This window comes from Taurulus bubalis (assembly GCF_910589615.1).
Source record: "Taurulus bubalis genome assembly, chromosome: 9".
Classification (NCBI taxonomy): domain Eukaryota; kingdom Metazoa; phylum Chordata; class Actinopteri; order Perciformes; family Cottidae; genus Taurulus; species Taurulus bubalis.
The window spans coordinates 24,275,975-24,302,141 of record NC_136597.1 but is presented as its reverse complement, the minus strand read 5'-3'; the positions used below and the strand labels follow the sequence as shown (position 1 = coordinate 24,302,141).

At 44.0% G+C, this 26,167-nt stretch overlaps 1 protein-coding gene across 1 annotated transcript in view; it reads right to left on the bottom strand.

Moving 5' to 3' along the window:
- LOC306740980 (pleckstrin homology domain-containing family A member 7-like) overlaps window positions 1–26,167 on the bottom strand; it is a 118,489-nt gene that overhangs the window by 35,114 nt on the left and 57,208 nt on the right. The window contains exons 4-6 of the mRNA XM_079223231.1: window positions 25,370–25,453; window positions 8,059–8,164; window positions 988–1,092 (exon numbers count right to left, since the gene is read on the bottom strand). Of these exons, the coding sequence (XP_079079357.1) occupies window positions 988–1,092; window positions 8,059–8,164; window positions 25,370–25,453 (295 nt within the window). The remainder of the gene's footprint in view (window positions 1–987; window positions 1,093–8,058; window positions 8,165–25,369; window positions 25,454–26,167) is intronic.

Here is a 26,167-nt window from a genome sequence, read left to right as displayed (position 1 = left end):
GTATCTGCATCTATAGAGGGTCATGTCGTGCTCATTTTCAGTTTCCTACTTTAATTCTGGGTTTCTACTAGAACATGTTTACATGCTTCAATCTTCAAGAAACACTTTATTTTTCTCGTACGGTCTGTCTGAACATACCTGTATTCACTCTCTGAAACGCTCCGTTTTTTGCGCCTGTCTCTTTAAAAGACGCCCTTGCAATAAAAAGCCCTGCTTTGATTGGCTAGTGAAAAAAAAAATACGGTGCACCTTTACAAATGTAGCTCTTAAGACATTTAGTTGAGCAGCGGTGTATTCTAACATGGGAAGGGGAGGAAAACCACATTTTCTGTGAGGATATCTCTGTTTTATTTCACGGTAAACTGAGTATCTTTAGGTTTTGGAGCGCTGGTGAGACAAATCAAGACATTTTGGATGTTGTGATGGGAACATTTTGGGGGATTTATTGAGACAATAAAGGTCATATTATAAATAATAGTTAGTTGCATCCCTTGCTCAATTAATGAGGGCACATCTTGGCATTCTAATGTTCAATATTGTATTTATTGTATGTACCCAACACTCGCTGGAAAGCAGTAATGATGAGTGGGTAATTCTGGTGAAATTAAATAAAGTTCTGCCTTTTACTTTATGATACTTTTGAGTTTCCCTTCTGCTTTCAACCTATAAGATAAATCAGTCATGACAGGACTTTAGTGTCCTGTCTAAAGTGAGCAAATCAACAACCACAAAGACTTCAGTTATAGAGGCGGTGCTTCCTCCACACTAAAGGCGACATTCTGCTTCCCAAAATTCTAGTAATTGTAGCCAAGAGTCATGATATTCAACAAGGACTTAACCTTCACCGGCTGGTCCAGCTGGCCACACGCCAGACCTCTCCACCTCTACACCTCGCCGTAATTCAGAGTCCTAATTTTGGCAGTAAATAAACTGAATGTACCAGTTGTGTGTTAGAATCAGTGTGTGTGTGTGTGTGTGTGTCCTGACCTGTTTGTACAGCCATCCTCGCACCACCACAGGAACGTTGGGATTCCTTTTAATGGCCTGCTCTCTCTTCCCAAAGCTGTGCACCCTTCCACTGGACCGGGAGCCCTGAAACACACACAGACAAATAAAGAAAAATGTCATCATCAAAGCCCTGGACGGAGGATGATAATGTCACACCTTCCATTGCGTCTAAATAACACGGAAAGCACACGTGCAGGTGACCGAGAGATGAGTCACTTACCAATCAGCTGTTTAATTGCCAGCTTGTGAGTTAATTAGGCTAATTTGCTCCATAGCAAAGCTGGGTGGCTGCAGCAGTGGTTGCACGTCAACTTTAGCGTTCGCAGATCTCCATCAGCTCGGTCAATTAACAGAAATTTAACAAGGATATTTATTCTCCGCAGCGGAACTGTTGTCAAAGAGGCTGCGACAGATCCGTGTGTCACAGTGACTTATACTTAGAGACAGGCAACTGTGCCTCATCAGACCACTCAGTCTGACTAACTACATTACTGAATGGACCTTCACACACACACACACACACACACACACACACACACCATGATTACCCATTTTTTCTCTCCTCCCGGTACCTTTTTTCTGCCCCAGTTGTTACGTAATTACAGCCATTATTTGACCACAGCCAATTTCCCACCGGCCCGCCACGAGAGCGCCCAGCCGTGGTGGTTGCCATGACAGTAGTCTGAAAATTGTCAAAGCCTCCGCAGACAGATATCAGGTGGGCGGGGAGAAAAGTGGGCTCGTGACCCCGCGGGTCACCGGGTTCCGACCGCCAGACGCACACCTGCTGGACCGTCTGCGCCGGTGAACCCATCAAAGAGACGGAGGCGATAACTTCCTCCGGTGTCCGGCACCCAGAGGTGAACGTGTGCGAGTGTGTGTGCGCGGTACTGATAAGGCGACTTATCCCGCGAGGAGGAGTCAAGGGTTGCAATGGAAAGGAGGACCCAGAATAGCCGGTTAATGTTTAATCCTCCCACAACATTGAATCTCTGCATCCGGCCGTTGCAGAAATCTGGTGCCTTTTGTGATTTTTTTTTATACAAAATGGCTGTGAATTGTGTATTATTTGTGTACCGTATGAAGCAGAATAATAATACTTCAATCTTATATAGCGCTTTTTCTAAATACCCAAAGACGCTTATAAATAAGAATAAAAGTTATTTAGTGAATGCACCATGCCGGCCCAATATAAACTGAAATAATGAGCACTGATATAAGATTTTAATGAAAGGCAGAAGGTTATGCAACAATGGAGATATACTTTTGGGATATCCAGAGCATTAATGCGGCAGCAAACAACTAGTCGCTGTGGAACAATATAGTGGAGTCCCTCTGTGTGCGTCGTAACCCGAGGTTCTCTGTGCTTTGTCTACATTCTTGTAAACATTAATACTCAATGCATCTTCAATAGCAGATCTTTAGCACACAAAATAAGATTTTGACTGTAACTCCAAAAGGTTGTGACAGTGTGTTTGTATTTTTAAACATAGTGTTGATACTTTAGGTGCTTCTGGTTATTTGTGGCCTATATATGATAGGATGCCTCCAGGCCAGGCAGACGCTTCATTCAGGATTCAGGAGCAGCGTCCCAGTCGGGATGTTCCTACGCATCAAGCAGCAGGAGAGGATTTTGTTTTACTATTGTGACATCAAGTTTAATAAAGTCATTGTTTAGTGTGACAAAAGGCCTTGAAGCCACTATCTGAGCAGTTTGACTGAACCTACAGCTATAAGTAGTGTTTATCTATTTTCTAGTTTTTACTCTTCCAACTGTATACATGTACAACATCTAAAACGCACCGACGTCAAGCCGTCTTTCGTTACACACATTTAAGATATGCATGGGTGATGGTTCTCTCTCTCTCTCTTGGCTAACCTCCTGAAATTCTTGCATTATTATTGTCGCATAAGCCTGCAAACATACTCATACGCCGCGCGCATATTCATGAAATCTCGTTACGCCGTCCTCTATTCCCGAAACCTCAGAAGAAATACGACTCCCCATGGCTGTGCACACACACTCAAATACCCTGCCACCTCCGTCACTCTGTTATTATAATTTAGGAGTTGGTGTGACGGCTGCGTGCGAGTGTGTGTGTGGACTGGAAGCGGCACTGGGGAGGCGTCCACAGCTGGAAAACAGCAAACCCACTCGCTAATTAGAGGGAGGCTGGTCGGCCAAGCGTGATGCAAAGATGCAGAGCGTCTCCAACGCTGTCACATCAGAGTCCCTTATCTGTAAATATACAGTATGTGTATGTCCATGTATCTCTGCCTGTATGTGTGTGTGTGCGTGTGTGTGTGTGTGATGCGGTGGTCTATTTTTAGGCCGAGGGTAATTCAGTGGAAAGGGCTGCGGTCCCTGCTGCAAAGTAGCACTCTGTCTTGTAGGTGAGCGACTCGGCGTGCAGAGCAGCTATTCGTTACATTAACGGCACGCGATCAGACAACCTGAAAGCCGAGAGGGACCAGTCAAAAAAAACGGAGGCTGTCGGTTCAAATCCCTAGCCAGACGAGAATGATCCGGGAGGCTGAGGTAATTAAACAAGAGGAGCACTTTGAGTTGTATTTACACGAGACACCTGATCTCGATCTGTTCAAGTCGATCGAATCAGTCGTGAACAGCTTCTGAGCCTAACAGAACATGGCCGCCATCAAGAGGCATTCTGGGTTACTTTTAGTGCTGAAATTATGAGCCAATTGTGTTAACATTTTTTTACATTGACAGATATTTTACGGACTAAATGTTTAATTGACGGCTCACGGTTGTCCGGATGTCTTTCTAATCAGTTCATTTTTGAAGTGATTTGAGGCGGACGTTTGTGCCAAATTTGTGAGAAATTCTCCCACGGCAGTTCCTGAGAGGATGCTTCGGACTGAAGGTCGCAATGACCTTGACCTTTGACCACAACATTTTAAACAGTTCATCCTTGAGTCCAGGTGGACGTCTGAGCCAAATCTGAAGGAATTCCCTCCAGGCATTCCTGAGATATCACCTGAAAACATGATGCCTCCTGCCGAAGCTGCAAAGAGGCATAAAAATGACGGATTAAATCCTTTAAGAAGAGAACTTGCAGACCTGGTATCTTCCCCATGATGAATTACATCTGGAAGATGATGAGATATTTGACTGGATACTGGAAGCGAAATGTTTGACCTGCTTGTCATACTAGATTATTTAAATTAAAAAATTGACATTCATCCCTGGCAATCTGTCCATCGGTTGCTGAAACATTTCATGAAAAAACTAAAATGTCAGCTACACAAAAGAGAAAAAAAACAGGTATTCAACAAAAGCAGTAGCTTTCATCCTTTCTTGACCATGAAGGTTTCCTCTGAATGTCATGGCAACCCATCCAATAGTTGTTGAGATATTTCAGTCTGGACTAAAGTGGTGGACCAACCAAAAGGCCAACATTTCCGGCACGAGGATTCGGCCACTAGTTTGGCTTTAAACAACTTAATTCAAGTATTTAAAAGGTTGGGTTCAGGAACGAAAAAAAAGAATATGCTTCAAGCAGTGGATTTCCAAATGTGAGCTGCTCAGAAAAAACAGCCTCCTCTCATTGATCTCCGACAGCTTTCCACTAAACTGTGTGAATATAAAAGCTTGATGCTAGTGGGAAAGCTCGCATGCTCATTAAACTGAAAATAAAAGTAGAACCAGAATAGCACAAACCCCCCGAATCACCTCGAATTACGGTGAAATGACTGATGAAGGCCATTAATGCATTAGGAGGTAGGAGTGTTACCTTAATGGCTGTATTTAAGGGGGAGTGTCGGTCACTCTTTTTCCAATTTAATGTATCCCAGTTACCACAGGATCTCAAAATCATGAACCCTTCAAGTGACAAACCATTCACATGGGCTGATCTTTCCTGGTGCTATGTGCTGGTTGTCATGCTCAAAGTGGCACTATTTAAAAAAAAAAAAAAAAAAATATATATATATATATAAAATAATACTGAGGCAGGGAACTGACGAGGCACATGAAGCTGCATAAGTAAGCTGAGAAACATCAGGGACTCCTAAATGACATTGACTTTGATAAATCCCACAGACGCTATGCAGACGGGTTATGAACACAACTTCACTAAATATGCATCCAGCGACGGAGAACACGAGCGCTCAGAAGGAGAACTCGCGGGGAAAAAAATGGGATGATTTCTGTCGCGGCGCTCCCTCTGATGTTTTATGGATGTGACTTATTCAAACTGTGGATTCATTTCTTGACGGCGGTGAGCTCTGCAAGGGGCGAGGGGAGCATGAAAGTTTCATCTTTTCCTCTGCTAAGAGTTTTCCTTGTCAGAACGAGGCTTCTGTTCTACCCCCCTCGCCCCCCGCTGTTTCGGTGGCAGGGGTGATGAGCCGGAGCACCTGGGACGGCCGGGGAAACACCGGGCGTGGAACACGGCGACAGGCCGTGGTGATTGATGTCCTGTCATCTCGGCAGCGCGCACCCGATGACACGTGTTCAATCTTAGTCCCGCGGCACCTGTTGATGGGGCGGGATGGGATTTCACGCCACGGCCGCGGAGATGTGTGCATGTGAGCGAGCGAGCGAAAGGGAGCGTGAGATATGGACTGAGAGAAAAAAAACAGCGGCGGGGAAAAAGAGTGAGAAAAAATAAATAAAACAGAAGTAAATTAATAACCAAGACAGAGAGACATCTCAGAAAACGTCGTGTTGCACCAAACCCAGAACGCTACAACCTCCATGAGATCTGCATTCCTCAGCTTATGCTGAGCCGCTTCGACTAATTTCATAATTTCGCCGCCAACAGCACATTGCCTGAGGCAATGACAGCGTGAAGGACGACCAGACACAAGTGTGATTGTCTTGTTCTATTGTTACTCTCCACGCCTCTTTCCGGCATCTCTGTCAGTGGTCTGTGTTCTCGAGTAGATAAGAGCTGGGATATGAAGCAAATCTGACATGAACAGCATTTTTTTAAGACCTGTAATGTGAATATTGCCCCCAAAATATCCTGCTGAGGGTGGTCATAAACCAAATAAACTAAGTATTTGGACGAACTAGAATTTTGACCAGACAAAAAGTGTCAACCTGCTGGTGGCGCTTCAGGAAAAGTCAGTGTCATTATGACTTATCCACAGGGGTTAATTAATGTCTGTATGGAATTGTATTGAATCCATTAAAGTGGCAATAATAATGTAATGGCTATAGAATAATGACATCATCAGCGTTTATTTGTTTGGTTCCCTTTAAGCCCGGCTTTCTGTCGTGAACATCTACATGTTGGTTTATGGAACAGCAAGTGCTAGCCATGTTGCTAACGCTAGCCATGCTAGCCAAGGCTAACACAAGCAGCCAAGAACAAACATCCATGGTGCGTCATCCATTTGATAATCCAAATAAAGTACGCATTTTCTCGGTGGCCTTTCTTAAATGAGATGGGGAGAATTTGACTATATCCAATCTACTATATTCAAGCCACAAAGCACAATAGCACTTGCTAACACGCTCAAGGTTACTTTAAATACTGCCGAACAACAGTGCAACGGACACTGCGATCCCTCGAGCGGCGCCTCTACGAGGTCTTAAAATATTACATATAATTATTGCCTGTGCATGAGGTTAATCCATTTAGCGGTATGTTGTGGAGCCCTGATCGAGATGGACTCCGATAATTACTTTAATGTTGCAGTGACAAGTTGTCAAGCGGTTAAGTGCCTGGAAAAAAACGAGAGAATTACAGAGTTCACTGCATGAACCGTCTCAAACAATGCAGTCTTTTATGGTTGAAGTGCCCCGTTCCTGTGAGACAGACAGGTAGGAGTCCGTTGTTAGTACCTCACCTCCACCTGGATCTGAATCCTGTTTTCAACAACCCGCTCAACCCTCACCTTAAGCCCCTGCAGGCCCGCCATGGATCTTGGTCTATTATCTACCATCCATATCTGGCATGACTCAGCTAAAAACTGATGCCAGCCAGATCGGCGAGTGGCCATAAATAATAGCACAACTAATCCTACTACTGCTGCTACTACTTTATGCATAGATTGTAGAGCTCACATGAACATGAATAGTAGGAATAGAGGGTTGGACATAATCATTTAAACATGTTGTGGTTGAATAGGAGCAGAATATAAGAATAAATGTTCAAACAAATGCAGTTCTTTCACAGTGCAAGTCACGTTCAAGTGATGGTGTGATAGTGTTTACCGGTCTAAATGCCTCAGGGAAGACTTCCCACCTGTCAGCTTTAAGACAGAGAGGCTGTCAGAGGAGAGAGGACGCCGTGCTGAACATGTCTGACAACAGTTACTACATCAGTGCATCTCACTTCACCCATCAAACCAAGTACTGAGAGCAAACAAGACCAGTGCCGAGCGACTGTCCGCCCGCATGGGAGGAAAGAGAGGGAGGAGGCGGCTGAGCCTTCACAGACAGAGCTGGGGGTTTCACAAGTGCTCGTGACGGCCATTTTAAAGGCTAAATTAAAAAAATATGATATGTATGCTTATTAATGCTACTTTTGACAACTGATTTGCTAAATTCCAAATTCAGAGCATATACATGATAGAGGGATTGCCTCCACACGGCTCTCAACATGGCGACCCCTGAGCTCAGCTAACAGGCTAACCATGGCCAACGTGCTAACGGTGTTCACCCGAGGGTTGGTGCTTCGTTCACGCGACATTATCGTCCCTAGCGGCGGTGTGAGAGAAGCGTAGCGCGGCGTCCGTGCGCACTCACGTGCGCGCTCACGTGCACGAATATGCCTGAAAAGCAACATGTGTCAACACATGTCAACAAAACAAGGGAAAAACTCGGATAACAGAGGTCATCCAATCGCAGCTCAATGCATTTAAAAAGCGTAAGATGGCAGCGTCTGTGTCCGGGATACTTTGTCCAGAATACACACACACACACACACGCACACACACGCACACACACACACAGGTTGAGCTATATCTTTCCCAAGAAAAGGACATCCATAATTGACATGGTTGTCCTCAACATGCTATGACAGGATGTACATACAACCACAGCTGAACAACACACACACACACACACACACACACCTTGGTGTCCACAGTGGAGGAGGTGACGGCAGTGGAGGCCTCGCTGATGGTGGTGCTGGAGAGCTGCTCACCGGTGGGTTTGGACATCATGGAAACCCCCTGCGGCCTGGAGAAGAACACACACAGAAAGGGTAAACACACCATGTGGGCTATTTATGAAGAGTCTTGACTCTTATTTACAGTATCTTATATTTTCTCCCGTAAGACGTAAGTGTGTGTATACACAGTGTGTGTATCTATTTTCCTTTCGTACCCCCAGGTTGCGTGACCGTTCCCCAACAGGAAGCTGATAAATAGACGTACAAACCGGATCCCCAGCAGAAACACAGTGCACACAGCAGCAGACTGCTAACTAGACTGCAACCGTGTTCTTCCAGAAGATGAACGAGCACCAGCCCTTAATCCCAGTGTAAACTACATAATAGTCAATATACAATGCACGTCTTGGGGAATTATTTGGATGCTTTAAAAAGGATTTGCCTTTCCAAACATTTGTATTGGATGTGATCTGCGTTGTGTTTATGACGTGAAGCGGAAGATATATTTTATGTGTTATGTCGTGAAGAGAGGGGAATTAGACAGTTTGTGGTCAAACTCGAATCTTCATTTTTAAAGCTACTGTCCCTGTGTGACGGATTTCCTTTCGAAAAGCTCTCATTCTACCGCAGCAGGCTCTGAGAGAGCAACACCATGTGTGCGTTTCTATGGATGAAAGTGTTCCTCCCCCCCGGGATGCAGGCCTGCTGGAGACCGTCCTCTTCAGGATCCAGAAGACGAAGAAGAAGAAGAAGAAGAAGAAGAAGAAGAAGAAGAAGAAGAAGAAGAAGAAGAAGAAGAAGAAGAAGAAGAAGAAGAAAAAAGACGATTAAGACCAGCGAGGGGGATTTTGGGGCACTTTTTTTGGGGGCGTTGTATTTTTCTTAATTTAATGGTCTGTCTGAGTGAGCCACAGCTGGGCAGCCGGCACAGCAGAGAGAGGCAGAGAGGAAGGGCTTCACATCTAACTCAGTGAATTAAGGATAGAGACCAAACCAGAGCTGCTGGTGGTTGGAAAAGTGGAAAGACTAGCAAAGAAAATTTTGGTTTATTGTTTTGTTTCTTTCCAATTTGAAAAAAGCAGATTGTTTGATTGTGTTTATAACAATTATCCCCTTCATATTTTCCTTCAATTGATTTACATTAGCTCACGCCCAATGCACCCATGGTACCTGAAGGCCTCACAGCAGGAGGTGAATCAGCTTTATCAGAATTTGCCCAAATTTCCCCCTCAACACATCTTCCTGTCTGCTTGTTTTTGTTTCACCGCAATTCTCAAAAAGAAGAAAAAGCAGCACTCACTCAAAATCATGTTCTTATCGAGCGAGGGCGGCTGCCAAGGACAGAAGTACCGCATGAGGCTTTCAGTTCATTACCGAGCAGCTGCACGGCTCTAACCAGCAGCAGCAGCATCGCTCTACTTGTTCTTCAATAAGCATGTTACGGCTATTTAAATGCACTGTTCAGATAGCTTTAGTTTAGCTTTATTTTAGCTTTAGTTTCCAAAATCAATCACATTTCTTTCTTGTAAATTGGGTAAAAAGCACTTTCAGGAATACCATTTCCCTGAAAGGGAGTTGTGTGTTAACTAGTTTCTGATAATTGGATTAAATTGCCATTTCGTTTTGATTGGTTCCCACACCTGAACGTGCCTTCAGTGGCCAATGAGCTTCAGTCTGACTCAGATTGAGATGATGTGCCGCTGGAGGAAGACCGTTGGCCACCAACACTCAACAGTGGGGTTTGTTTGCAGAAAATGTTCAGACCGGCTGATATATTTTGGAACTTGCTGATAGAATTCATAGTTTTCACAGTTGGCATTTTTTGGCAAATGGAATGATTTGAATTATTCAGTCTTCAGTGTCTACAGGCCTCTCTGACTCTGGACCAGCCTTTAAAAGACATCGTACAGTTTACATGTTCCTTCCATCTGAACATCCAGCAGTTAAGACATGTGAGCACAGCTGTACGCAGACGACTCATGTCATCTAATCGGTTCTCCATAGAGCTTCTTCACGCCAGCTTAACATGAACACAGTTCATTAGGAGAACCGTCTTTCTATAGGTTACCGAAACAGAGACGGATGACTTTGTACTGGTGTCTGATTCATTCTTTTCATTTTGATGTTTGTTCCTCTTTTCAATGTGTAATTTCCACCGTTTGTCCTTTTTTTAATCTGCAACATCAGTTAATAATACTGGTAAACGGTATTATCAGTTGATTTGACATCCTTCATTCTCCTTTTGTTCTTACATTTAACCCTGAAAGGAAGCCAGTGATGATGTCAATAAAAGGCAATAAAAGCCCAATAATAACGAAGGATATGCCGCACTGACACCAGTTTACTGTGAATGAGATCTTAATATCCGTATCTCTAAGAGGTTGACTGCCGGTTATAAAAACAGACATACTTCACACACACACACACACACACACACACAAGTGACTGGTGCGTCTCTCTGCAGGATGACAGCCCCGTTATTGCTGCTGTCTCGCTGTCTGAGGCGGAGGAGACGCTCCACGCTGGATGCTTTATCGTCGTCGGGCCGACACCGGGCGGAGAGTGTGTGTAAATCTGTCTGATTGGGTTCATGAGGGAAGACGCTGGCAGTGTGGTGCATTCTTCCGTCCAGGAATCCAACCTAATTACCTCGTGCTATATTTCTCTCTTGACACACACACACACCTCTATCTTCTTCTTTTTTGAATAAATCCAGACTTCTTTTTTTTTTCTGTGATCAAACATTTGTGTCTGCTGGAGAAGTTCTGTTTTAGTGAGTCGCTTTGCTCCAGCATGTTCGCTTTACAATTATTTCTGGAATAAATCTAAATATTGTCTTATTGTCTATGTCTCACTTTAATTTTGCGGTGAAGATATTTGTTTTACTTTTGCGGCCATCCAACCCTTCTCTCTTTTCTCACAATTCTGCCCTCCATGTTACAGACTGCACTGTATTGCACATCAACAACCTCCATCTACAGATGCATAATGTAAATCTATCCAATGTGGTGTGGGTGGGTAGAGAGAGAGAGAGAGAGAGAGAGAGAGAGAGAGAGAGAGAGAGAGAGAGAGAGAGAGAGAGACACTAGCTCTCGTCTCGTTCTGCCGTCAAAAGAATTTCATGCAAACTTTTAAAAAGGTCAGGAGCTATAAAATGCACATCAGATGCCTTTTCATCAAAGTCAAAATAACTCACTGGGAAGATTTGAAATAGAACGGATCTAAAAAAAAAATTAATTAAAAAAATACATTTACATCAGGGAACGACGTTCTTCAAAACACGGACGGGCAATGAAAACTGAACCGGTAGCAGCCGGTCTTTGCTTTCCGGGTCTGGATTTCTTCAGCGGGTCACTTTTGGGGCGCGACATGGCACCAAGTAGCAAGGAAGCACTCAAGAGGGTAGAAGTGAGGAGCAAGGGAACGACGAGAGAGAGCCTGAAACGTTCTGGCTGCAAGGAGAAGGACATCAGGTAATAGAGACGGAAATAGAAATGAGATAGAAGACGGAGCCTTTGATTTCTTCTCAGAAAGATTTAAAAACCAGACAAATTAGACTATTACTTTCTCTGCGGAGGAACACACACACGGCTCTCGTCTTCCATCGGCCATACAGGACTCTACGGGGAGTCCGTTATCTCCTTTTCTATACGAGTTTGTCTTACTTCAATCAAGTAAAAAAAAAAAAAAAAAAAGATAACCGTAAAAGTCGGGTTACAAGCCGCTCCTACCTCCGGTCAGTGTCCCGCTGTAGCAAGCTAGGAGCAGCGCTAGCTAGCGCTGCTACTAGCTCCCCGTTGCTGCTGCTACTGGCCGCTAATGCTGGTAATGTCCGAGTCCCCTCTGCCCAAGTCGGGTGTAGAGCCGGGGCTGGTCCCTACCTTTGGTGGTTGTCGGGGAGCTAGCGGAAGTTAGCAGAAGTTAGCGGAGAGCTAGCGGAAGTGAGCACGGAACTAGCATGAGCGCCAGCTGGCTACAGCGGGGTGCAAATGGGGACAATGACCGAAGGTAGTAGCGGCGTATAACCCAACTTTTACGGTAGAAAGGTGGCTCCTGAGTCTTTAGGGGCCACAATCTGGCCTTCATGAAGAAGAAGAAAAGGCTAGTTCTTGCTCAGGAGGGCTTGAGAAAGGGCACTCTCTTCTTCTGTGTGAGTATTATATATGTGAGTATTCTATAACTAAGAAAGCCACTTATTCACCTCGAATGCCCAAAGAGGAAGGACGTCACCTGTGGTTATCGGCTTACTTCTCTGCAGCGAATGGAGAGGTATAAGAGTTCAAACTTTGAGAGAAAGAATGACAGAGAAATAGGGAACTCTATGAGGCATTACATTCATATCCCAGCTCTTCCTTTCGGCTGACGGACACCTAAACACACAGCGGGGCCGACAGTTTCTGTTCACAGTTAGCATGAAACGTTATCCGTTGCGTGAGAGAAAAAAACCCACGTCTCATACGCTGGCGGTCTAGAAGAGGTGTAATGATTCAATTAAGCGTCACAGAAGCGGCCTTTGCAGACGCACCTGGAGGAGCTCTGCACTATAGGGAGTCCCACCGAGCCAACGAGCCTCTTTGAATGGGACAGAACTAATCTAGTTGAGAGGAGGGGAAAAGGGGGAGAAGAGAAAAAGGGAGAACTAAGATGAAAGATGAGGAATAATTCAAGGGTTAGCACATGAAAGGAGACGGTCACACTCCACTAAACATGTTGTTGCTCCATCAGTGCGCCTCCCCAGAGAAAAGTGTTGAAACTTTTTATTCATCTATTATTTGTCACTTAAAGAAAAGGAAAAAAAGGACTGGACTGGACATCAAGTGTCTCTTCTCGTCTTCCTTTTCTTGTTTTGGTTGGGCGAGGATTTGAAACAGTATAATCTTATAAAAACTATTTTAAAACATCAAAACCTGAGTTGACATTTACGTTTCTTCGTCTTACTCTATATTACAGCTAAGGGATTTGAACCTTTTGTTTCCGTGTCTTCATCTCAATCGCACTGTAACATTATGGTGTCGCCGGTTATTCTTCTTAGAAACAACCTGAAGATTGAGAAGTGCAACAGCAAATTGTTTTTCTGGGATAAAACACCTCATAAATTGACCGATGTAGACAAAGTGTCGTAAAATAATCCCGTAAATGTGTATTTTGATTGTTTTCTTTCACCAGGAGTTATGAGAACCAAAATTGCAAAATTGAACAGCGCATAAAAAAACAAAAACTGCATTATCTTCCCCTCGTGAGACCCCCGACTTTATTGAATGATCGCCTCAGAGAAATCAACTCATCAACCTCAAAATGCACTGGGCTGCTGTTTTAAGATCAACTGTGAAAGCCTCACATCTTATCATAAGAAATAAATATCACTAATGACGGCTCTAACACACACGCACAACGTTCAGCTAATGTCAAATCTTTTTCTGAAATATGTTTCTTCTAACCTTGTTGGAAATATATTCTCTGACGTGAAAAAAATTGTTGTTTGTAGAAAAGAAAAGGAGGCAAATGATACTGAAGGACCAACACTTAAGACGGGCACTTAGCTGCCCGGCGAGAGGGACCAGATCTAAAGAGTGCTGCATATTAATCTCACTCAGCAATATTGGCCAGGGGTCAAAAGAGTAGGGCATTTATTAGCCGCTCATCAGTAGGAAAGCGGATCGCCTCCTCGTGTTTCGTCTGTGGGAGGAAGAGGCGGCCATGTTGAGAGCGAAGAGGCGGCCATGTTGAGAGCGAAGAGGCCACGGAGGAGATTTAATCACACGGGAAAAGTAATTGTCGGAAGGATTCTGACATTTTACCAGCGAGAGTTTTCTTGCATTTTAATGATACCGCTCACAAGACAACAGGAAAAAAAAAGTAGCTTGAAACACTTTAAAAAGTCGACTAACTCCCACCAGCACCGCAGCGACACAATATGTCAGAAATCAACACAATGGCTTCCCACACAGCCGCAGCTGGCATTTAAATTCACCGCCTGGATTCTGCAGACCAAAATATTCAGAGATTTTAAATTATCCGAGAGGAACAACAGAGGTACTCAAACAGAGAGGATATCAATATCTCAGCTTTGACACCCAAAAAGACACAAACTTCTTAATAAACTGTATGTTGGTACGGATCCATTTAAAAACAATATCACTTAAAATAACTGTTATCCCAAAAATCCCCATTTCCCTGACACGGCCGTCCTCACACATCACTGCCTGTGATCGTCCTCCATGATGCTAACGGGGATAAATTGTCTTTCATTGAATCTTGTTACCGGTAGGAAGTGTGTGTGGTTCTGCGTCACGCTGGAGCGATCAAATCACAAGATGCTCTCTGGTTTTGATATTGGTTTTGTTTGTAGTTGATGTGAGGGTCACAGTTATCAAAGTTTTGCGTATTAAAAGGAGAAGTTTAACAGTTTTCTCCCATTTTCATTTACAGCAGCTCGGACAACAAATTCTACCTTTATGAAGTTTACTGTATTACGTAATTGTTTTGCCTAAATGAACAGAAATGTGTAAATTCTGTTATATGTTAAATACTGAGGTCATAGTTAAATGCGGTGGTGTATTGCACTACACTACACTGAGCGGTGTTACATTTATTTTGTCCTTCCCCTTTACATACATAAGGGGGGCAGTACAACATTAATGAATGAATGAATGAATATATACTTTAAATTTGGGAAATTTGGTGTCGAGTAGCAGCAATTTAAAGACAGAAAATAAGATATCAAAATAGCAGGGATGAAAGATATATACAATAATAATACTAATGATAAAATAAAATAAGAAATAAAAGAAAAATATCTGGGATGAAAGAAAAGCACAGAATTAATTTAGGAATTAAATTAAACTTAAACAGTAGAAGTGCAAAAGCGCAAGTATGTATGTATGTATGTATGTATGGATGTGTATATTAAGTGTGTGAGGTGTAATAAACAATCAATAACAAGTAAAACATTAGCTTGTGCAAGTGTACCTAATAACATTAAAAGTGTTTTATTTATTTAACTTTAAGCCTAACATGGCTACCAGTTCTCCCCTGCTTCCAGTCTTTATGCTAAGCTAGGCTAAGATACCCCCACATGAGATGTGTTTCTACATGAGTTCATATATTAAATGGACTCAGTGTAAGATGATCAGAAAAGCAAGAAACATAATTAGCCAGGATGAGATCTTTTGCATGCTCACAATGAGACGGCACATTCTTCCTCCAATCGTATCATCTTGTTTCAATCCCACACTGCTGCTGCTATTGCTATGGCAACAGTCAACCAAAGCCTTGCCAAGCTGCCCCCCTGGCGAAGCACCATGTGTTCACTCGTCACATCGCTGGCGTAACTTCTCCTAAATCACCAGGTCCCATATCAATGAGCAGGGGAAGGGTCAGAGACGGGGAGAGAAACAAATGCGACAAAGGGAAAGGCACGCCGAGCGACAGCCAGGAATTCTGTTCAACCTCCATTTATAAAGAGGAATGTTTCACCGAGCGTGATGCTCCGTTTCAGCAAATCTAAGCTCGTATTTGACCCGAGCCCGACAAGCACCGTCAACAAAAAACTGTTTTTATCCCCCAGATACGCTCAACCACCAAAAATGACCATGATGTGCAATATGTGATTTAATGAGACGAACAGGACTTTGCTCAAAGACGGGTCTTGACCCGGCCTTGTGCACGAATAGAGATTTATATTCTGTTGTGCAATCGAATGTAATAAAGTAGAGTCATTTCCTCTTTTAGGATTACTGATGACGCCTGGATAACACTTATGGGAACCTCTGCTGAACAGTGGAGCCAATGGGGAAGAGCTTTAGAGAGTGTGTATAGCAGTCTATGAGAAAATAGACTTCTCACTTGATTTATTGCCTCAGTAAACCAAAGAGTGGATGGTCAAAATTGCTAGTTTCAAGTCCTCTTTAATACAGCATGATGTTCGTTTCGTAAATTATGGCCCCAGTAAGAGTGGCTACAGTGGATCTATCACAGCGTGCGGTTTCACTAAAACAAACACTTATTAGTTGGCTGCTCATGAAACGTCACCGATATTGAGGTTTACATAAAACGTCACCGATATTCTTTCCGGTAAACACGTCACAAACAAGCCTGCTTTTCCCCATTAACATGAGTTACCGGCGCATCGTGCCAACCTAGCTAGCTAGCTAGCAAGTACTCACAACTCTCCAAGCGCACTTTCAGTTAATTTGAGGTTTACATAAAACGTCACCGATATTCTTTCCAGTAAACACGTCACAAACAAGCCTGCTTTTCCCCATTAACATGAGTTATCGACGCATCGTGCCAACCTGAGCTAGCTAGCTAAATCTAGAGCTAGCTAGCTCTAGATTTAGCTGCTAATTTAGCGTGAGGTGCAGTACCTGGACCCAAACTCAAGGCTTCAAAACTGTACTCCACAAACCAATGGCTGACGTTAGGTGACTTGTTATATGCAGTATATGATGGGAAGACATGGGGGGGAAACATTTAATTAATTTTCTCCAACCTGAACACAAAATCTGAAATCCACCAGTGTGTGTGACTCGTATTTCCAGGTTTTTCCCATGACCCTCGGAGCTGATGACAAGAAGACAGACAGGCAGACGGGGTGCAAATAGACGTGGACACACTTCAGATGCAGACAGATACAGAGAAGCAGCCAAAGGAAGTCATTCCATCTCTCCCGCTGCCAAAATAAGAGCTGATAAAGTACTCCGAGAAGCTGTAAAGTCCTGACACTTTAGCCACTTTAATCCGCGATAACCCCCGGTGAGCAGGCCCGCTGACGCCGGCCGCCGTACACACAAATACGCGCCGCACCCTGTCGCTAATAACGCTCTCAGATGGAGTTTCAACTCCGCTTTCACGGCCCGTGAGCCGACGCCTCCATCACAGTAGACGTCGACATTGAATAAAAACACAAACTAGAAATTGGGGGGAGCCCTGCTGGTGCGGCTCGGAGCCGGTGCTGGAGCCGATGGGTATTTATACCACAGTGTGAGGCTCCAGTGAACGCCACAACCGGTGTGCCAGCATGCGGCGTCGACAGGGTGGCGGTAATCTAAAAAGGTTAGCTCGGCTCCAGCCGAGAGGCTCAGGGGCCGACAGTAAACGGTGCGGATGTGCGTGAAAGTATATGAATGCAGCGCTGAAAAAAAAGAGCAGCTGAAAAAGAAAATGCCATCCTTGGACGAGTATAAAGGTTTACAAAAGCGCTTTGGCCTCAGTGGAAACCTGAAGAGCTCAGGGAAGCCTTAAATAGCACCACGGCGGAGGTTTTTGGATCGCGCCTTGGGCAGCAGCGGAAATGGTTTCCTCTCGTGCCGTTGGCAGCGGAGCGATGGTAATTGGATAATTAGGGTTCGCGGAGAACAGAAGGTGGGAATATAATAATCCCAGCCTCCTACATACATTATTGGTAATTATATCATCTTTGTTTTGAACGGTACATTCTAATTAGATGAGAGGAAATGCACGAACAATTACAACCAAACGTGTAACCTGTAATACTAACATTGTCATTGCAGTTTTATGAATGGAAGCCAGCAGGGATAATGAGAAAGGGAAAACACTTTTTTTTTAATGGTGAAGGGCAAATAAAAGTATATAACACAAGGTTGTTGGATTTAATGGTTATTGGCAGTGACGTGCTGTGATTAAAGGAACTATAGGCTCCAACACTTCCTGTCTTATTTACCTGATTAATGGCCCCAAACACACTGGGCCGTGAGGTGTTTAAAATCCAGGCTAAAGATCCGTCTTTAAAGAAAAGAAAATCAGTAATTCTTCAATGTGAGCAGCCGATCAAGACCAGCAGTCTTTTTTTCCCCGGGCAGCTTTCTGTCTGTACCCAACACGATAAGACCTGCAGTGAGGTTGATCCCCAGGGGAGATGTTCTGAGATGGCTGGGGAAAAGGCTTTTTTTTCGGTGTAATTGAGCCCCTGTAGTGCATTTGTGTCCGGCAGGAACCAGCAGGGTCTGTGTTCGCTTCTGCCTCAAAAGTAATTGTTCAGTAGAAGCCAAACTTTTAGAAATTAAGTTTACTAGTCCTTAAATTGCCTTGTTTTATTATTTTATTGTTTAATGTCTTTTGTTGTAAAGCATTTCGTGCTGCTTTTCTTGTAATAAACTGCTATATTTTTTATTAAATTATTAATTTTATCATCATAATTATTACAATCTAGTACTCTACTAAAACTGATTCCCTCTCTTGCTGAGAGTTAGAAGAGAATATAGACGCCACTCTTATACGTGCGTTAGTCACGAAGCTAGGCTCAGGAGGCCATTAGCTTAGCTTAGCTTAGCACAAAGACTGGAAACAGAGGGAGACAGCTAGCCTTTTTGCACCAAATCCGTATTCATTTGTCAGAAATTGTTGCATGTTTAAAAATAAATACTCACGTTGTGTAAATCACGTTTACTTGCCCATAATGAAATTTCTGCTTTTTATCGCAGCCATAAAAAACATTATCACCTCATGACAAGTCAGTTTCTTCTGCAAAAACATATTTTCTTCAGATTTATAAACACATTTGGACGTTCCCAGCATTACAAAGTACTCCCAACTCTCCAAGCGCACTTTCAGTTAAATTGAGGTTTACATAAAACGTCACCGATATTAAAGATAAAACTAGGCTCCTTGAAAACAAGCTTACATAACTCCTAGAATCATATATGCACCACAGACAGCCATGCCGTGGGAAATGATCTTAAGATTCTCTTGAAAAAAATAGATTTAAGAGAACTTCATAAAAAAAAGTGCTGTTCAGTTAGCTCAAAAATGAAAAAGAAGAAAACATGTTGGACCCCAAGACAGTTTGTTCAACATCTTCATTTAATAAATTATACTTTTTTTGAACGAAGCTTCTCCAGTCAAGTCAACCGGTCTTCCATAGCCATGATGTAATGCATCCCGTTCTCTACTGCCAGTGTAAAGCTCCTCAGCTGTGCGCCGCATAACCGCAGCAAAGAATTCCACTCGAGTGTATCATTACAATATCACACTGGGGCAGAAAATAACGCTTCCGAGTGCACATCCTGTATTAACCACCACCTGTCCTTCAGACTTGTGCAGAATTCACCATCTATTTACATAACCACACGAATACACACACACACACAACAATGTCTGAAGTGCCGTGTGTGTGTGTGTGTGTGTGTTATCATAGCAGCTTGGACAGGCCTGCTTCATTCACGCCCACGCAGCTGCTAATAAGACAGATCCATCAGAACAGAGCAAGGAAAATGGAACCTGGTTCCTCTTCGTCTAGAATGGAGAGATGGACCAGAGACTGGAGAGAGAAATACAGTAACGCAGGAGAGGGGATGCAGAGAGAAAGTGCAGAAGTAGAAGAAACACAAATAAGATACAGAAAACAATCGGCGCTCGGTGGCCAACACGAGGATATGAAAGACAGTATCAGTGTTCAAATGCACTTCCTGCCTTTCATGATAAGGATTTATTGTTCTTTCTTTTTTTTATTGTAGGCTCGTTATCTACATGGGAGTCTGCCACGAATTTAGAAATAATGAGCATCCATTATACGCATTTCTTGCATTTTTCGCATTTCTTGCGTGCATTATTCATATCTTTGAATCAAGTCTGAGTAAAAAAATAAATAATCATATTTTATATTTGTCTGTAACATTATATTGCATTGAATAAAATCTCTGAAATGACAAGTTCACATTTATTGTCTGAACATGTTTAAATAGAAAAGAAGAGAGTGAAAAGAGGGTGAAGGGAAAGGACAGACGATGAGAAAAGGTCAAAATAAAATATACAAAAAAAATTGGTGAAACAAGCAGAAAAGAGCTCCCGTGTGACGGATAACACGAAGAGTGGGCGGGACGAATGGAAACAGAGAGAAGAGGAAATGGAAAGAACGAGACAGAAACGGAAAAAAGAAATGAACAAGAGGTGAAATGAAAATAGGCCGCTAGAAATGGAGACTGTGCCGTGGAACTTCATTACACTTTAATGCGTTTCTTCATCACATTAGAAGCGACAGTACAAAAGCTCTATTAATTGCTCTTCACTGAATTAGAACAAAATGTGTGGTCGTGTTACAGGAGGGCTGGATAGATAGATATATTTAATACCATCGTTAGGATGAGTAAAAGAATAACTATCAGGAAGGGAACAAAATGAAGCTACAAATACATGATTAACTGTTCTTCGAGGGCTAAACTATGTTTCATTCGAAGGTCTGAGTGGGGGAATTAAAGTAGGTGAGATTGAAACTCTTTCTTACGAGTCCTTGAACTGTCTCTTCAACAGAGGTCTGACGAGCTACACAGCTCTGAAAGAATGGAGCCTTGTGACCAACGAAAAAGAAAAGATTGGTGCATGTGTTTAGCAGACCGAAATGTGTCTTTTTCACACGCTGACGGGCTCATTCAAACACTTCCCGAGTCCCAGACAATGCCTTTTAACTCAAGGCAATACAAGCAACAAACACCTGCACAAAGAAACACCAGAACTGATTCACAGAACAATCGGGACCCATCACAGCGTCATGGTGGAAGTGAAAGTGTTAACATTAACAGGTGTCACTATCCAAATAGTAGTAAAATAAATAAAAATAAAAACATTAAACCTTTACTTCACGAATGTGAACGATCAAGGCTCACTCATGAAATCTGAAGAGCACTCGGCGTATTCCCTCCGCCGAGTCGCGGCAATTGTTGAGGAGTTTTGATTTAGTTAAATTAGAAATTCTAGTTCAATAACATGTCTGATCACAACCGGTCACCAGCAGTACATCTACCAGGAGATAGTATTCAGTACTCAGTACTCAGTACACTCTGGTTCAGGAAAACACACCCGGGGAAACTCAAAAAGCCCCAATCAGCTTAATTACGATGTTTAGATATGACAAATATTGAATCATGTTACTTATTGCACCCTGAAATAACTGGCAAAATGTGTCAAAAATATGCACCTCAACTGTATACTATACTGTGTACTTCAACTCCAGAGGAAACCTGTGCGCTAAGATCTCCCTGACAGGCGAATGTCACACACAGGTTACGTTACCGATCCAGATTTGCCTCACAAAATGTAACTATTTAAATGTGATGCATTGTTATGCACTAAACCATCAGCATCATGTTAGAAATCACAAAATCTGCCCCTGAAAAACACACCCAGGGCGGGATACTCGACATCGGGGAGACACCGGTGAAATACTCTCGGCAGGAAAACACACCAGAAGCAACTCAAAAAGCCCCAATTAGCGATAGATTTATTACGTGCCTGGAAAACCTCTAATGGGAGGCGTCCAGGAGGCATCCGAATTAGATGCCCGAACCACCTCAGCTGAATGTTAATGTTCGAACTCATCGTACCCTGTAACTGCGTTAAGCTTCATCTATTAAGGAAGTCTCATTGATTCATACCTATGGTGCCTGGGACTGAAGACGATATAGTCAAGCTCACAGTGGGACAAAACAATCATCACGCACACCGAGACCCTGATTACAACAATCACGGATATTGTTTATGTTTGAGGAAGTGAAGCGTCCTGAGGGGAATACAGCTTTAGATGTTTAATTGATAGAGCACAGTGTTATGTAACTGAGCAGATTCCTGCATAACTGTCAAAACCACCAAGCAACCAATAGGTAGGAATTTTAAAAAGGAGATATCCTGTTGGCGCATGCTGCTAACTATAAATGGTTGGATGCCATTTACCACACTGCCACTGGTGAGTGGTTTCCAAAACTATCTGCCCTACTTCTGAAACGATTTTGCAAGATTTCTCAACCTGAGGGCATGAATTGAAACGCATACATTTGGACTTTTTGGAGTTCAAGAGACGAACTTGCGATAGGATCACACCAGCCGCAACGGCAAATCAAGTCAGGGGTGTAGAGAGGCGGGTTAGAGTTCGACCAAAGAGATACAAGTGAACTAACTAGGGTTCTAGCAATGAGAAAACCAAGTGCTGTGATTGGTGGTGTCATCAAAAGCCTCAGATCTACAGATGGCAGCATAATGATGCCACGCATCGTCTACGACCTAAAGAAATGATCACACTTTGACAACAATATGCAGCTCCAAGACCCAAAGTACCAAGGGCGTAGGTTTGGTCTCAGCATTGGTAGAGACCCACCTTCCACCCAAAAAATGTGTCTCGTCCTTTGACTGCAAGGTAGCGGGTTCGATCCCCACGTGAAGGCATATCTTTTGCTACGTTTACACTGAGCGTCCACACTACGGACTTTTAGATCACCGCAAACGGAGGAGGACGGATCCGTTTTTACTAGCGGACGCCTCAGTGTCTCATGAGCTGCCACAGAACCAGCAGCAGGAGTGGAGTTTGCGGCTCCGGAGTCGCGGGTTGCCGACCCCGCTTCCTCAACCTGCACTGCATCTCTTTCTGCATGTCAAGAATCACGTAGTGTTTCTGACTCGCCACTTCAGCCAATTAAATGACAGCATCTTGTCTCGCAGGCGCATTGGAAAACGTGGAAATGTTTTTTTATCTCTTCTGGGCGACGAACTTTGTATAGATAATAATACAAATACGTGTTCAAATATATTGTGCGAGATGTTTGTTTCGTATTGGTGGGGACAATTGTGTCTTTCCCAAACTTTGGTCGTGACTAGTCCCTATGGACCCTATGCAAACCTACGCCCTTGCAAAATACACACATTTTCTCTTCCATTCCGACAGCAACGACAGCCCAAAATGTCCAATGGTTTCCAATGACTGCTGTAAAGGAATAAATTCAATTGGGTATTTTGGAAGTTGCGAGCTCTCGCCAAATATATTCTGCAAGCTGTCAATCAAGTTCGACTTGGCCTCCCGAGGGTTTATGCAGGTAAATTTTTTAAGAAACAGCTGAAAGAAATGGAGGAAGGCTGAAATACACAGAGCTGCAGTCTGTTTCTAGACAGTGACCTGCAGGGCTGACAACATGGGAACACTGGCACGTATATATGTATATATATATATATATATATATATATATATATATATATATATATATCACAGTGAAAGAAACTGGTTTACAGTGCCAGGAGCAAGATGTAGAGATGTTTTTCTCGAGGCATACAGCCGCTAACAAATCAAACCCCCTGAGCAAACATTCTTAAAGAATCTTTTTTCTTTTCTTGTTAGTTTTTGGATTATAGCAGAGGTAGTTTTTCATCCAGAGGATGTGTTTAGAATTCACCAGCCTCATTGACCTACATCACAATTTGGGGCAGCCAGCGTGTCTCATCTATTGTAACTGAGACCTGAGAGATCGTCTCTATTGTGGTGAAAGTCTGGTGTTGGGTTTAGTCACGAGCAGGAAAAGCTTTGCCCACACAAAGCCCCGAGAGTGCAATGTCTCCAAACAATGAGTAAGCACCCTGACCTGTTTACTCCACAGAGACCTGCACTTACCGGGTCTCCGAAAGTGATAAAGCACTAAAATAGCACAATGAAGCACATGTGTGTCCTTTTAGGTCGCGATCACCGTGAGACGATTGTTTAATTTCTACTACCGTCACGGGTATACTGAAGATGTAACCCTTCAACCCTTCCAAATGCCATGACGAAGGTCACGACAAAGGCCACGACAAAGGCCACGACAAAGGCCACGACAAAGGTCACGGCGAAGGCCAAGTCGAAGGCCGTGACAAAGAAACGACAAAAGCCACGACAAAGGCCACGACAAAGGCTACAATGAAGGCCACGACGAAGGCCAATACGAAGGCTACGACCAAGGCCACGACAACGGCTAAGACAAAGGCCGCGATGAAGGCCACGACGAAGGCCAAGTCGAAGGCCGCGACAAAGAAACGACAAAAGCCACGACAAAGGCCACGACCAAGGCCAAGTCAAAGGCCACGGCGAAGGCCACGACGAAGGCCACGACGAAGGTCACGACAAAGGCCACGACAAAGGCCACGACGAAGGCCACGACAAAGGCCACGACAAAGGCCACGACAAAGGCCACGACGAAGGCCACGACGAAGGCCACGACAAAGGCCACGACAAAGGCCACGACAAAGGCTACGGCAAAGGCCACGATGAAGGCCACGGCGAAGGCCACGACGAAGGCCAAGTCGAAGGCCGCGACAAAGAAACGACAAAAGCCACGACAAAGGCCACGACCAAGGCCACGACCAAGGCCAAGACAAAGGCCACGACAAAGGCCAAGACAAAGGCCACGACAAAGGCCACGACAAAGGCCACAACGAAAGCCATGGCAAAGGCCACGACAAAGGCTACGGCGAAGGCCACGACGAAGGCCACGACGAAGGCCACGATGAAGGCCACGACGAAGGCCAAGTCGAAGGCCGCGACAAAGAAACGACAAAAGCCACGACAAAGGCCACGACCAAGGCCAAGTCAAAGGCCACGGCGAGGCCACGACGAAGGCCGCGGCAAAGGCTACGATGAAGGCCACGACAAAGGCCACGACCAAGGCCAAGTCAAAGGCCACGGCGAGGCCACGACGAAGGCCGCGGCAAAGGCTACTATGAAGGCCACGACAAAGGCCACGACCAAGGCCAAGTCAAAGGCCACGGCGAGGCCACGACGAAGGCCACGACAAAGGCCACGACAAAGGCCACGACAAAGGCTACGACGAAGGCCACGACGAAGGCCACGACAACGTTGGTTTGACGATGGAGTTGTTCACATGTAATCTTGTACAATAGTAATAGTTTTTGACGAGAATCCTGATTAAATACAATTGTTCGAAGGGTTGAACATAAAACAGAATTTTCCTGTAAATTGGTATCGACCACTAAAGGTCTGGTCCCGTGACATCCCTACAGCTTAGCTTAGCATGAAGACTTGAAACAAGGGGAAACGGCTAGCCTGGCTGTGTCCAAACGTTAACATCTCTGATTAGCTGCATCTCTAAAGCTCAGTTGTCTCCTTTTAAAAAGCAGTGAGTTGAAAAGGCCCACATATTCACATGAAACAACCCTGAACGTCTCTTGAAACCTGCCAAACACCCACTCGATGAAGAATTATAACTTAAGAAAAGTTGACTTTAAGGCTCGGGTAAGATGTTTTCAAAGTCACTGTCAAACAGAAGTTCAGTTAACACTAGAACAAAGCATAAAACAGCCACAACTACAGGAGCAGAAAAGGAGTTTCTTTAAATCCTTCCGGATTCATCATGTCTCTAAAGAAGGTGATAAAATAACCCGCTCCCAGCATAGCGTTCAACTCATTTTTGCTGATTTTCATGTGGAGAACTTCAATGCATCCCATCATTTCTATTTCAACAGCTTTTTTTAAACAAAAGTAAACAAAAAAAAACGTGATCACTCACTGTTCTTGCAGGATGAAATCCATGTTCTCTGCAGAAATCTGCCCGCTCATCGGATGGCGAAACGCCGTGGTCCTCTGGTTATGACTGAAGGGACAGAGGGAGGAGAGACAACATTAGAAACCGCAGCTGCGCTGCAAACACTGTGAGGGTATCACTGTGGATTTACCCCCCAGATTTCAGCACAGAGGACTCGATCCGATCATTCCCCAGAGGAGTAGCGAGCTTAGAGGCTCTGTCCGACCTCTCCACCCTGATGGGCCTTTCGTCCCTGACTTTCCCGTCCCGGTGTACAATGTGAGGGCTGGCTACCGGGACGCCCACCCAACCCCACCCCACCCAAACCGTCCCGTCCAGTCTGTGTGCAACAAAGTGTTGGGCTCAGCACAAAATGCTGGACAGTGCCGGCCTGGGCCTCCATCAGTTATAGACTCAGTCAGTCATTCTAAGCCGCAACCAGAGTGTAAAAGCATTGGACCGGGTAGACAACGGCGGGGTGGCGTGGAGGGTCACTGTGTGCGTGTGTGTGGAGCTTAAAGGCCTCACAGCGGGGATTTGACAATGACTGCAGTGGTGTATGGATGTTTAGAGTGATGTTTTTACGGCTCTGAAGTCAATGAACAAAGAGGTCAATGGACAAAATTCATCTCTGATAGGGAGGGAAACCTGCTACTAAAAAATGTGTGAGAACATAATTATGACTAAAGAAATACAAAGTTTGAAAGGATAAAGAGCATGCTGCCTCGTCTTTGTCCACCAATATAATAGTACTGAAGCAAGCTTAATTTCACATCAGACTAG